Source organism: Sturnus vulgaris, chromosome 7 (genome assembly GCF_052056855.1).
Source record: "Sturnus vulgaris isolate bStuVul1 chromosome 7, bStuVul1.hap1, whole genome shotgun sequence".
NCBI classification, from domain to species: Eukaryota; Metazoa; Chordata; class Aves; order Passeriformes; family Sturnidae; genus Sturnus; species Sturnus vulgaris.
The window spans coordinates 31376576-31390126 of NC_142249.1; the positions used below are offsets into that span (position 1 = coordinate 31376576).

General features: G+C 42.0%; 1 protein-coding gene across 1 annotated transcript in view; it reads left to right on the plus strand.

The window, feature by feature from the left end:
- PDIA5 (protein disulfide isomerase family A member 5) overlaps positions 1 to 13551 on the plus strand; it is a 97505-nt gene that overhangs the window by 72361 nt on the left and 11593 nt on the right. The window contains exon 15 of the mRNA XM_014871768.2: positions 12311 to 12381. Within this exon, the coding sequence (XP_014727254.2) occupies positions 12311 to 12381 (71 nt within the window). The remainder of the gene's footprint in view (positions 1 to 12310; positions 12382 to 13551) is intronic.

Here is a 13551-nt window from a genome sequence, read left to right on the forward strand (position 1 = left end):
GCTGAGCTGAGCAGGGCTTTAATGGTACTGAACAGTGCTTCACAGTGATTTAGCTCTGGAGGAGAAGACTGCTACATCCACATGGAAAAGATAGGGAACTTATTACTGTGTCTCCTGGAATATGGGTGAAGCGTAAAGGTTATTCCTCACGCCTGTGGAATATTTAAGGACTGAGAATCAGAATCAGGACTCTGGAAATTTCTGGGGGAAAAAAGTCTGTTCCTGCAGACACCACAGAGATCTTGATTTCGCATTCCCATTCCTGCCTGGTGGCATGTGTGAGCTGCAATGACTGATCTGGGGCAGGAGGCAGGAAGAGGGGCAGGTTCCCAATACTGACCTGGGAAAAAATGTCTGCTGCAGAAAACCCAGCACTACTTGTGCCAGTAATGATGTGGGACCAGATCTTCATCCAGATGTCCTTTGGGTAGGTCTGTACCATGCCACACAGGCTGGAGTGTGGGCTGGCATGTGTTAGAGCTACTCAGAGATAGGACCTGGGGCAGGCTGCTGGCATCTGTCCTGCACAGCACCTCACCCAGCTCTTCTCTGGACCCTTGTGCAGCTCTTGTGAAGATGTAATTGTCATCACACTCATGTACCTTTAAGTTCAAAATGCCTAAAATAAGAGGAAGACAAAGGTATCATTTGCAGAAAGGAAGCATGAAGCCTCAGGTGTGTATGGGGACTGCTGTGAGGGATTGGAGGAGTATTTGAAAGCAGTAGGATTAATGCACCAGCATTTGAGAAGCTTTTGGGGAGAATTAATGGGATTTGTGTCTGTATTTTTTCCGTCATCCAGTCCTTGAAGTCCTAGATTCCATCAGCTACTTCAGGTTTACTATTATAACTGTTTGGCTTTGTTCAGAAATGGGGAGAGGAGACAATGAGTCCGAGTATGGTTTGGTGTGCACACGGAGCCTGGTACATGGATGATTGGGATTTGGGGGCTATGGATTGGATTGGGAAGTGAGCCAAATGGACAAGAGCAGGTAGACTGCAGTGCTGGACCAGCCAGGGTCGGGAGGGCAGTGGCTGCAGGTGTGTGCTCTACACCCAGAGCTTGGTTCAACACTTGCAGCACTAAAACAAGGTGTCCTGGGCCGACACGTTTGCATCAGTGCTTCTTCTGGGATCAGCGCCCTGACTTTTCTTTCTTCTTTCTCTTATGTCCTCCCTGTTCATATAGCTTATCTAGATGTGTTTTATCTGCATTTTTGCTTTTATGTGCTTTCTCCACTCCGTTATTCCGGATAATTGAGATTTGACTTTGACAATGCATTAAATTTTAACCTCCTACTACTGTAGCACTGAAAACTGTGCAAAATAGAAGCAGTTGGTTGTGATTAGTTGTCAGAATCACAAAGGGTAACAAAAGTCCCAGTAAATAATGTCTTTATGGTTGGAGATGTTTTTGCTGCCATACTCAAATAGAATTAAGGGGGGAAAAAAGAATGATTGAAGCTAAGTGAGAGTCTTCTCTGCAGTGCCCAGGGACAGGACAAGAGACAAAGGGCTCAAATTGAAACACAAGAAAGTTTGTTTAAACATTTAGAGGAAGTAGTGGTTTTTTTACTGTGGTTGTGGTTGAATACTTGAACAAGCTGACCCAAGAGGCTCCATCCTTGGCAGTATTCAAAACCCAGCTGGAGACAATGTTGGGCTACCTGCTGTAGCTGACCCTGGTTTGAGCAAGGGAGTTAGACTAGATGATCTCCAGAAGTTCCTTCCAACACAACAATGCTGTATTTCTAGGAATAGTTGTACTGGAGTTTGTATTTGATTTGGGGTGTGGTTTTGTGGATTGTGGTTTGGGTTGTTTTTCCTCCTCAATCAGTTCTGATTTTCTCTAAACAGGAAAGGCTTAATAACACCCCCTGCTAATTCCTGTGCAGAAACAGAAAATGTCCACTTTTGAGTTACAAGAATGTCATTTTTTGGTTGTGATTACTACTTCCAAAGAGACTACAAATGAACCAACTGTGTCAGAAAGGAATTATATATAATAGATCAGTCATTAAGAGGTCCAAATAATGGGGAGGAGGGTACTCTGTTTTTAGATCAGTCACTTTCAATGGCAGGACTCAGCACTTAGCAAATTCATTCAGTTTCTACTTTTAGTGTCAAAACATGAGTTAATAAGCACTTTTAAAAAATAAAGATTATCAGCAGCAATAGGAAGTGGTTGGGGGAAAGTGCTCCCTTTTAATGGTTTGTAAGGGGGGCAGTTGCCAATGTTATTGACTTTCCAAATAGCCTCAATTTGTGGGACTCAACAGGGTTCACAGAATGGGTATTTTTAATAAATGCTTTGCTGGGAGCTGATTTCCAGTTCTGTGTTCAGCAGTGAAACTTTCACTTCACTGGAAATTAATTTCATCTGCTGGAAAAAGTTATTTTCTGGTGAAGCTTAACCCCTTAACCAGAGAACACTCAGAAGTAAACCATCCTGAGGATGATTTTAATGAGGTGTTTTTGGATGGAGCAAGTGGCTGTACTGCTGCAAGAGGCTGTGCAGTCAGAGACATCAGCCTCCTTGGTTCTTCACTTTCTTGTAGGCTTTTTCTTTCAGGGCTGGAAGAAGTGAATGAAGGTGCCTAGTTTGTGTTGCATCTGATAAAGTCCCAACAGACTTTGGGATGTTTTTGGAGCCATTAAAAGGCTGTTTGTTGATCTGAGGTGTTTGTGGGAGATAGTACCTGGGTATTGTTCTGATGTAAAATGAATGGAGTAAAGCAGTAATGTTGACATTATTGCTGTCTGGTGGGTCAGCTCCTGGCCACCATTAAGAAGTAAGTGGGAAATCAGGTAGGACTTTCCTCAGCAGTAAGAAATCAGACAGGGATCTGACTAAATGACTTGTGTCCATCCCTGTGTGTTTCATCAGGAGCACATAAAATGCTGCATTTATTTTACCTACAAAGTTTGTTCAAAATATTAATTATTCTGTATCCTGGTATGCTCCTTCTCTGTGTTTTCACAACAAAAACTACTTGGTTTCTTCCGTCCAAGTTATGCATCAAGGAATATCCAATGACAAAAAACACTTGGCTGAGAGTCCTTGCCAGAGTGGGTCACACTGTGAGCACAGAGGGTGCACATGGCTTTTAGCTGTTAATGCTGACAGCCAGGAGGGCAGTGTGCTCCTCCCACCCTGGGACCCAAGCTGTCATCAAAAAACTGTTCTGAAGGAAGCAGTAGTGTTTCCTTTTTATCTTTCCTTTTTTTTGGAGAAAGCTTCGACAAAGCTGGTTGCACCATATCTCATCCTTTGCACAGTCAGTTTTGGGGAGTTAATGCTGTGTTTTAGTTAAGCTGCACTGCTGTAGAAAAAACCTGGGAAATTCTATAGGCTGTGAAGCCTCAGCCTGTGGCTGCTGGGCCTGAGGTGAGCTGTCTGGGTCTCTGCTGGGTCACTCAGCAGACTTGGGTGACATAGTTTGGTGTGAAGTATGCACAGAGGAGGAGAACATGCTCGACAGTTGAGTTTATGAGTTCAGATGTATGGAGCAAAGCAGCAGCAGAGGTGAATTTAGTGTCCCACAATGGCCTCAGATTGGCTCCCACCAAGAGGTTTTCCTGTCACTTGCAAGCACATCTTGTTAAGTTTTGATTAGGAGGCTGTATCAAAGAGCCTGAACAAAATGTGTGTTTGTAAATGAAGCTTAAGCTATCAAAAAATTATTAAAAACATGCTGAACAGAAAGAATCTCTTTCAAGGCAAAAACCCTTGCAGGAAGGATTTTCTGGTTGTTGATTGAGGCAGAGGCGAGGTCTGTACCCTCTGATAATGAGGCTTTACATCCTGTGTGGGCTGGCACTGCAGAATTTTGATATGTTAGCTCTGTCACTAACTGCTTTCTCTCCTGCATCAGTGATGCTCTTGTTACGGGCACGTTACCGAGCTGTTCCTGTCGGTGTAAATAGTGCTGATGCCACAGAGCCCCTTAACAGGCTGGGTTTGATAAAGGATGAATTTATAGAGTGGTCTCTGCAATCAGGCTGGCAGAACTGCTCTTAGCCCCAGTGTTTGTGCCGAGGAGAATAATTACTGCCGAGAGAAGAGTCTGAACTGCTCTCAGCTCAGAGTTGAGGTGCTTCCACATACTGTGCATAACTGTCACAAAGTGCTCACAGCCACTGTGGGCAATGGTGACATTAAACTAAAAGTTGTTGGGGTGATCCAGCTCCTCGTGTTTTGTAACCCTAAAATGTTACAGCTTCTTGATTTGGTGTGCAGAATGTTGCCTGTATATAAACAGCTCCAACTTGTGAGAAGGGAAGAGGACAGAAGTGTGTGTTCTTGCCCCATGGAATCCTCTCCTCACAGACACACAGCTGTGTTGGTGCAGTGTCACTGTGGGTTCGTTAGGAGATTATGAATTTGCCACCCATCCTTATGCACTGTCACAAAACCCATTTCCAATGAGACAAATGCTTTTTTTGGTGATGTGTAGCATTGTCTTGACAGGAGCTGCTTTTAAGCATCAGCACTGCTAAAATTCCAGTGCTCTTCTGGCTGTTGCTAGCTCACCAGTGTGTCTTCTATTAGTGGGGTCCACTGGCATGGCATGTCAGATGGCAAAATTATTTTTGTGTTTGCAGTTAACCAGGGCTGATGCTGGCTTGGTTAACTGCTGCTGACAGCTTTGTTCGAGCTGCACAGGCCAGTGACACAGTGGAAAATGCAGGTGTGCTGGAAGTGGCACTCAGGTTTGTTCTGGATGTAACTGTTGACTTTATACCCTTTCTGTCCAGAGGTGACTTGCTGTACAGCTTTTCATCTCAAAGGATTGCTTGTTGCCAAATGCTGAGTGCTGGTATGTTATTTGTGATTCACTGCAGTCTGTCATATCCTTGTTTTTTGTAGTGGATGAAAGAGTACAGGAATTTTCTGCTGGGTCTTTTTACTCTCCTCACTTTGCAATTTGACCTGTTCTGATGACTTTGTTGTTGCTGTTGCAATTGTTCATGTCTCATGGCTATGGTTTCCCAATAATTTGGGTTTTGTATGTGTTGTCTCTTTTGTATACCTCCAAGCTGTTACAAAATAAGAGTTCAAATAGCTTGGGAAGAAACCCAACAAAATCCACCAGCAGGCTGTGAAATTTGGGGTAGTTTGCCTATTTTTAAGAGTAGTCAGACAAGCCTTGGTTGACCTGATGCTTAACTGAGAACCTCATAACATTTTTCAAATCAAAGGACATGTCACCCTCTTTCAATTACTAATGTCTCATGCCTTAGAGATACGATTATACTATGGTGTCAGGTCAGGTCATCAAATGAGCTTTGAGTCCAGATATGCAATAAAAAGACCCTCCAGTTCTCTACTGGTAAAACAAAATGAATTAACCTTTCAGTTACATCTCCAAATGCCTTTCTCAAATCTGCCTGTGGATTTGATAACTCCTGTAGCCACACGAATTGCATTGGTTTAAGCAGTATGCCCCTTTTTCAGCCCTTATCTGTGCAATTACTGTCTGTGGCCTGTCTTTCCTTGATTGACCAAGTAATATTCTTGTTTTAATTCTAGTTAATCGCTTGGAACTCTTGAAGTGGAAACAGGCTTTGCTTGACTCTGCAGTGTACAAGCTCCTGGGCTGGCTTTGATAGCTGTGCAGAGTTGCTGCTTGCACTTCCTTAGAATTGCAGTCATTTAAAAACCAATAACGGAGGGCACTATCTACCCCTGTTATTTAAACGGTGATGATTTCAAGCAGAGATGGGGAATTGGAAAGTCATTCTCTGCTCTGCACTTTGCACACCGAGGGCTCCATCCTGCCACGTGCTGAGCCCTCTGAGGCCCTGATGGTTTCACAGCTGAACAAATGGAGTCAGCACCTTGCAGCCTGGCTCTCTGTCAGGCAGGATTGTGAGTCACTTAACCTCTTCCTGACTCTATTTAACCTTGGATGTAATGACAGAGGGGGATAATCACGTCTGTCTCTTAGGGGCACTTTGAAGCGTAATTAATTGATATTAGTTAAAGCATTTGAGATCACCCGTTGAGAGGTACTAAAGGAAGCTGGGGGCTGAGGGGGGAGCAGAGCCCTTTCTCATGCTGAGGGTAGAGCACAGACAGCACAATTGCCACGGTCTCACAAATCACTGGGCTTTCAGATCTCCTTTAAGGAGTTGGCCAGGACTTTGTTATGAAAGTACTAACAGTTTAAGTTAGTCTATTTAATATGAAAGCAGTCTACATTAAAATGTGTGCGTGTTTAAACTATCTCCTTGAAAAAAAAACCTCATGTAAAATATATGCACACCCCTTGTTACTTTTATTTATCAAGATTTTATTATGTACAAGGTGCTAAAAGTGTGCACAGCAACAACACAGGTAGGGTCATAAATCGTTATGGATTAATGATGGGCAGAAGGTCTAAGGCAGTGCTTTCTGAAGTTAAAATGCCCGATCTGTGCTGCTGCAGTGTTCTAGTTGGGATGCTCAGGTTCGGGTTGGCAGGGGCTGTTGTCCTGGCCTGGGCCGTGGGCAGTGCTGGCCCCCTGCAGCTCCGGCTGCTCCGAGGTGGTGACACAGGGACAGCCAGACCATGTCACTGCTGTAGCAGTCTCAGCTCAGCGATGCAAGTCAAGGACAGCTGTCTTCTGATCAGGTAGAGAGCCCCTGTGTGAAAGCATCTCTTTTAGAAAAACCATTTCCTTTCAGACTAAAAATCACTAGTGATGGGGAATGTGAATTTCCATCTAAATTTGACTGGCTTCAGCGTGCAGCCAACTCTGGAGCTTACTCAGCCTTTGGCACCCAGCTTGAATAACTTGTTATAATGAAATTTAGAGACTGACTTTTCTCGATTTCTATCACTTCTTAATCTTTGGATTTAAGCTGTTGACACACTGAGCTTCCTGACTCCCTTTGCCATGAGACATGTCTTTCAGTTCTATTGTTTTTCTTATGGGTCTTCTGAACTCCCTCCAGTTTGAACTCATTGTTGATTAGTGGGCCCAGAACTGCAAACAGCATTTCAGAGGTGCCAGGCATAGAGGCCCTCTCTACATCTGCTTACTATTTTAATTTATATATTCAGTGAAGTTCCTTTTGACAACTCCATCATTTTCTTTAAAAGCTATTTTGCTAGCATTGTTTGGATTTCTTTTGCTTCTAATACATTTAAAGCCTCTTATACACTTAAAACATCATTATTACCTCTGCTGACTGTAGATACTGCTTTGATGTCCATTTGCTTCCTTTATCTATTTTGTACAAATTGTTAGCTTTTGATTTATATTCATTAAAAACAGCTTCACCTTTCTTCTATGTGCTATGCTAATACAGCTTCCACTCTTCTAAGGAAACTGAATTAATCTTGTACTGTTCAGCAGCAGAGAGGTTATATTATATCACTGGCCTTTGTAGTTTCAAATTAAACAAAGCATGAAGTAACATAACTGAAAGGATGTTTTTTCGATATTTAAGCAAATAAAAACCTGTGTTTTTGGAAAGAGGACTTGATTCCTTTAGGCAGTTCTGAAAATTTGCCACAATTTTATTTTAAATGTAATGAGATGACTGTTGTACAACAGGGTGCATCTGTTTCATGCACTACTCTTGAGACATCTTTAGAATTGCCATCTGGTCCTAATACCTTTGTACACTGAAGTTCTGAGAATCTCTTAAGTTTTACTTTTCACTCACTGTCATCTCTAAACAATTAATTGGTTAAAAGAAAGAAGCCCTGTTCAATAAAAAATCCTTCATTTGAATGTAATAAAGACATATAGGTTATTCACTAGGTTGTTCCACTGCTTTGAAATCCTCTTTGCATCCCTTCTGCATCCCTTGGGATCCTGCAATTATGGAAAATGTTTTCACAGGGTATTATTATGTCTGAAAATTTATCAAATTGCTACCACATCATATCAATTTTGTGTCATTCTTACCTTACCTGAAAAATGGGTTTATATTGTTTGTTTATATAATTTTTTCCCTCAGTCTCTTTTTTGTTTAAAAAACAAAAAATCCCAAGGTGATGTGAGCACTAAGTTAAGTTTTTCTATTTCCCCATCTGCTATCTTTGTTTTACAAATGTGTTGTGGCATTATTTTGGAAATCACATCCAGCTCAACCCTGCAGTTCTTTACTTCTACACTGTCCTCAAAGCAGTGTTTCCATAAGAATGAAGTTCCAGCTCCTTTCTGTGCCCAAACCAATGCTGGCTCCTTGGGTCTTTCCTCAGAGATACCCTGAGAAGGTGCTGTGCCTTGGGGTTGTTCCTGCTATCAGTAAATCCAGTCTATGGAAAATAAGCTGGGTTATATATTTTCCATCACTTAATCTCCCTAAAGACCCACTAGCTTTCCTTTAAATGCCTCTCTAATTAGAGGAGATTTAATCTGACTCCCTCTCCCCTCAGTGATAATGGCTCTGAGTGAAGCCTGCTTGCTTGTTTGCTTGATTTCCCTCGTCTGTTGTTCATCAGCCATTCTTCTTGAATTTTTCCCACAGAAACCATATTTCTCCATATACTGGCTCAATTGAGAACTAACTACTTGGTTTTCAAGGTGAGGGATGTGGTGGTGCCTGCTGTGACTGTACCACATCCCCTACCAACTTTACAACATGAATGGTGGAGAAAAACCTTGTCGAAAATACTGGGTTTGTGTAAATTTTAAAATCTGAAGTACAAAGGCAAAGAGAACTTCAGAACTTCTCAGTTGCAGGTGTTTTCACGTGGATCCAGGGACCAGTGATTTAAGCAGGCAGCCCTCGTGCCCCGTTGGGTCAGGGGGAGCAGATGCCACCATGGGCTGTATGGGGGGGTTCTCCAGAGAGCCAGATTCTGGGCACAGAGCTCCATTAAAGCTGTATTGTCTGCTGATTTGAACAGGGAATGGCCTCAGCACACGCTACTGCCCATGCCTGACATGGCAAGTTCTCTTGCTTTCCTACCAGGTGATGCAGCTGTGTTTCTGCATTAGGAAATTGAGTTATCTTGAGATGCAGGAATGATTAGAGGTTTTGAGTGCCAGTACTGGAATCCTGTGGAAAGGCTGGATGTTTCAGGAGCAAGTTTCTTTCACATTTCTCAAGTCAGGCACAGGAAATTACTGTTAAGTTCACATCTGCTCTTAACCCTGTTGAGATCAAATTTGACACTGTTGTAAAAATGAAAAAAGAAAATTGTTAAAGCAAAGCCCTGCATCTGTGTTAGAAGGCTTGGCTCCCAGAAGTTCTGCTTTTAATGTTGCTCAGTTAAAACTCCACTTCTTGTCCTTGCAGGAAGTCTGTGTGCTTACCATAGGATCCAAATTATTCAATGAAAATGAATTTTCCCACTTGTTTAATCCATAGTGACTGAGAAGGGGCAGGACCTTTTGGTTCTTGACACCTTACCCACACCTTCACATGCCACTGGTTTAATCTCTTTCCATTGCAGCCCATCTGAAAAATCCTTTGTAAGGAGGCTGCACACTTCCTATCCTCATGTACTGTGCTCAGTACATTTCCTTTCCTTGCACTTTCGAATCTAGAAGATAGTGTTAACACTTAAAATAAACGTGTGATAGTGGGTGTGAAGAGGGAATGGGGAGAACAAGTTTTCCGTCTGTCAAAATGAAGACGTCAACCTCTGCTTTTATTTTTTTTGGCATGTGTGCTTTAAATAGAATGACTGGCTTGGGTGACTTCCAAGTGTTTGCTGCATTTGGCAATCCTTCTAAGTTGTAACAGATGAAGTTCTGCTGTTCCATATGATGTGCTCCTTCCCCCTTTTTCAGTGACTCCTTGAAACTCCTTGGGAATTCAGTGTAGCATTCACATCTGTTCCGTGGATGGATGTCCAAGGCTAACAAAATGCCTACTGGACTTGGAGGCAGCTCTGCCAAAAGCCATATGGTTGTGTTTTAGTTTTGTGAGCACAGTGCAGTAAAGAAAGGAGGTTGGGCCAAGAGAGAAGTGAAGGGAGGAGGGATGAAGCTTCAGATGGGTAAATGAAGGTAAATTCTCATTATTTGGTGTTTTTGTGTAGAAGAATATGCTTGTTATTTGTATTCTCATTTCCTTGCGGATTGTGGCTCATGAAGAGCTCTTACCTGCTACAGCTTCACTATGGGCTTTGAGAGAGACTTTACTGTCCTGAAATAGCTTTTATTGAGGGTTTAAAAGATGTTCTTTGGTGAAATCTATATTTCAAACTGAAGATCATAAGCAAAAAATGGAACCTGAAAGGTTTAAGTTTTTAGAAGCCTTTATGCTTTAGTGTAACAGTTGGAAGTGCTTTCCAGAAAAACTGCAGCATGTAGTTAAGAACAAGTGTTCCTGTTTTAGAGGTGCCTGATTTTTATCCATTTTTTGTTTCTGAAATTCTTTTTAGATGTTTTCACCAGTTCTGATTTATTTGTGTAGAACAGTGTTAACAAGTCAACCGAGGCAGTCCCCCCACAGTACAGGAAATTATCCAAGATTTGTGAAGAGGCAGGCTTGACCTGCAGGCTCTTCAGTATCAGGCAGACAGGCCAGACAAGTGGTAAGAGAGAAAATGGGTCACCAGAGTGGGCTGATAGGCATGGGAGCAGCCTGAAACCCTAGCCTCCTCCTCCTCTTCCTTCTCCCTCCTCCTCCTTTTCTTTCTTGACCATTTTCTCCCAGTTGAACGCTGAACGACTCAACAAGGTTAATAGTTTGCAAGCTGTAGAACAGTGTGCTATCTCCCACTGAAACACAGCAGCCATCGTCCTGAATAAAGAGTTTGAAGCCATTGAGATAGATTTACAGAAGTGCCTCAGTTTCCCAGGAAACATCCCCTTGACTTTCTGGTATTCTTAGCTACTGCATAGACTCTGTGTATTTACACAGGTGTATCACTGCAGTGCTTTCAGAATCCTCTTCCAAAGAAAGAAATGCACTAAAATTCAAAGCAGTGCATGTAAGCAATGAAATCACATTTTGGTGAAGCTGGAAGGAATAGCTGGTATTCAGCCTTTCCTTTGTGGAAAGGGGTGTGCTGTGTTTATGCACAGATACTATTTTTCTTGTCAGCTGAAAGAGTGAACGTAGCTTAGGAGGGTGGCTGCAAGCCTCCTAAGAGGGCATTTGTTCAGTCCTGATTTTAAAGTAACACAGACACTTGTTCATCATGTAAAATACTGGTAAACAACAGCAGCATAAGCTGTAATTGGTGCTTGTGAGCAACTGATTTGTGATTTTTCTGTTCCTACCCAGAAATAATAGCAAGATGAACTCCTTTGCCAGCATTACACAGGCTTGACTGAAGTGCGTTCATTCCTTTTTTAATGTGTATCTAAGCAAAAAAATAGTGTACTGAGCCTTTGCTTGGGATCAGCCTCTGTGCTTGATTTGAAAAAAAGCAATTTATTACATACAGGTACTGTCCTTTTCAAAATCTTACTTAGTATAGTAATGATGTTTAGAGAGTAGTTTAGATTACTCATATACAGTAATTTGTAGACATTGCTTCTGAATTAAGAGCACTCACTGAATCAAGAGAACAGTTCTGATTTCCCTTCTGTGGCTTCTGAGATGTTTGGGTAAAATCAGTGTGTATTTAAGCAAGGGGTCAGCTGGCCTTTTGTTCAATGCTGCAGTGGTAGAAAGAAGTATCAGCTCATCTCCCATTAAAAGCTCTGGGGTTCCTGTGTGCTGTGTCTGTGAAACTCTTCAGGGGTTGCCCAGTTGTGGTGAACAGCAGGAAGGTCTGCAGGAAGGCCAGCAGCAGTCATCCTAACCTGAGACTGGACATCTGCTCTTCATCCATGAAAGATGTCTGGCCTATTGGACTTGCTTCTCTTCCCCTCCCTTATGTGCCCAATGGTTTGGCTTTAACACAGGCCATTTCCAAATAGTTATAAATGCTCCCAGCAATTTCCTTTCCAACTCCCAACCTCCTGTTCCCACCTGTGCTGTCTTTATTCCCATGCCCAAATGTGGCTGCTATGTGTGGCAACAGCAGTAATAACCTACCTGGCAATACCAGGAGGTACAGAGCAGGGCAGTGGTCTGTCTGTGGCTGGTGCACTTGAAGTGCCCTTAGGGGACTGGTGATGGACAAAAGCCCCCTGCACCGTGGCCCCTATTGTGGGGATGTTGTCTAACTATAAATGTACACCTAAGCTCCTTGAAGTCACAGGGATTTTAAACATGTGATTACTTTCATGTAGTTGGCACATGGTCTACACATGCTTTGTCCTGCTCATTCCAGAACTGGAGAGTTCCTGTCTGGAGTGATTTTTAATTCAAATTTTGCACTGATTCACCTTGTGTCTTGAGTTTGTCTCAGTATCTTTCCTACAGCTAAAGTTTATGATGTCTTTTTTTTCCTGTGTCAAACAGGGTGTCCTCACTGTAAAAATGCCATTCCACATTTCACAACTGCTGCTGAAGTCTTTAAAGAAGATCGCAAGGTAACTTGCTGTTAATTATTTCTGTGATACTTAAAAATGTTTTCCATAATTTATAGGCTTTGCTTTTTGAAAAGGTAATAGGTTTGTAGGTACAATTGCTGTTACACTAAAAGAAATGTATCTGCATTATAGGGGTTGTATCTTTTATGGCCAAATTGAGTTACACTTCCAACCTGTTCTGTTTTCCCTAATTTGCTGTCTTTTAAGTCTTTATGTAAGAGTTACTTTGTATGAAGTGAAACACAATTCTTTCTCATTGAGGGATTAAATAAAGATAATTCATATTATTTCCATTCTCTTTCAACTTTTGTCAACTGTTGGGATGTACGTAGAGAAACCACAAGTGATGTGATAGTCCTGAAGACCTCAATCATATAACTAACTAATCCTTGCTTGTATAGCACAAAATATAATATATTTCTGTAAGTTGGCTGACTTGATCCCAGGATGCTCTTATAAGACCCTGATGCTTCGGCCTTGAAAACACATCCAATGGCTGAATCACAGTGGGTAATTTCCTTGCATCAGCTTTTTTAACTGAGCACATGCAGATTAGGATTTAAAAAAAAAGCAAAACCAAAAAGAACAACCAAACAAAAAAACCACAAACAAACAAAAAAACCTTGAGCCCTGGATTTAACCAGATAACTAGCTAGGAACCTGTTTGATATCTTTAATTGAACCATATTTCTTTCTGATCTCTGAATTTGTTCCAAATTCACAATTGCTTTTTGTTTAGGGATAGCAAGAAAAAGATTTGGCAATTTAATATGGAAATTGTTCTCTACACCTTCCTCAGGAGCGGAAACAGAGAGGGAGATGCTGAGCTCTTCTTCCTGGAATCCAGTGACAGGACAAGTGGGAACATAATTCAAAGCTGTGTCAGGGGAGGTTCTGACTGTACAGTAGGAGACACTTCTTTACCAAGCAGATGATCAGCCCCTGGAACAAGCTTCCTTAGAGAGGTGGTCAATACCCTGAGCCTGTCAGTGTTCAAGGGACATTTGGACAATATCTTAACAACAGGCTTTAACTTTTGGTGAGCTCTGAATTGGTCAGGCAGCTGAACTAGGTCATCCATGTAGGTCCCATCCAGCTGAAATAGTTTATCCTATTCTATGTTCTAAATGAAGAGGTAATTTTGTAACAGTTGTACTCCATAACAGAAGC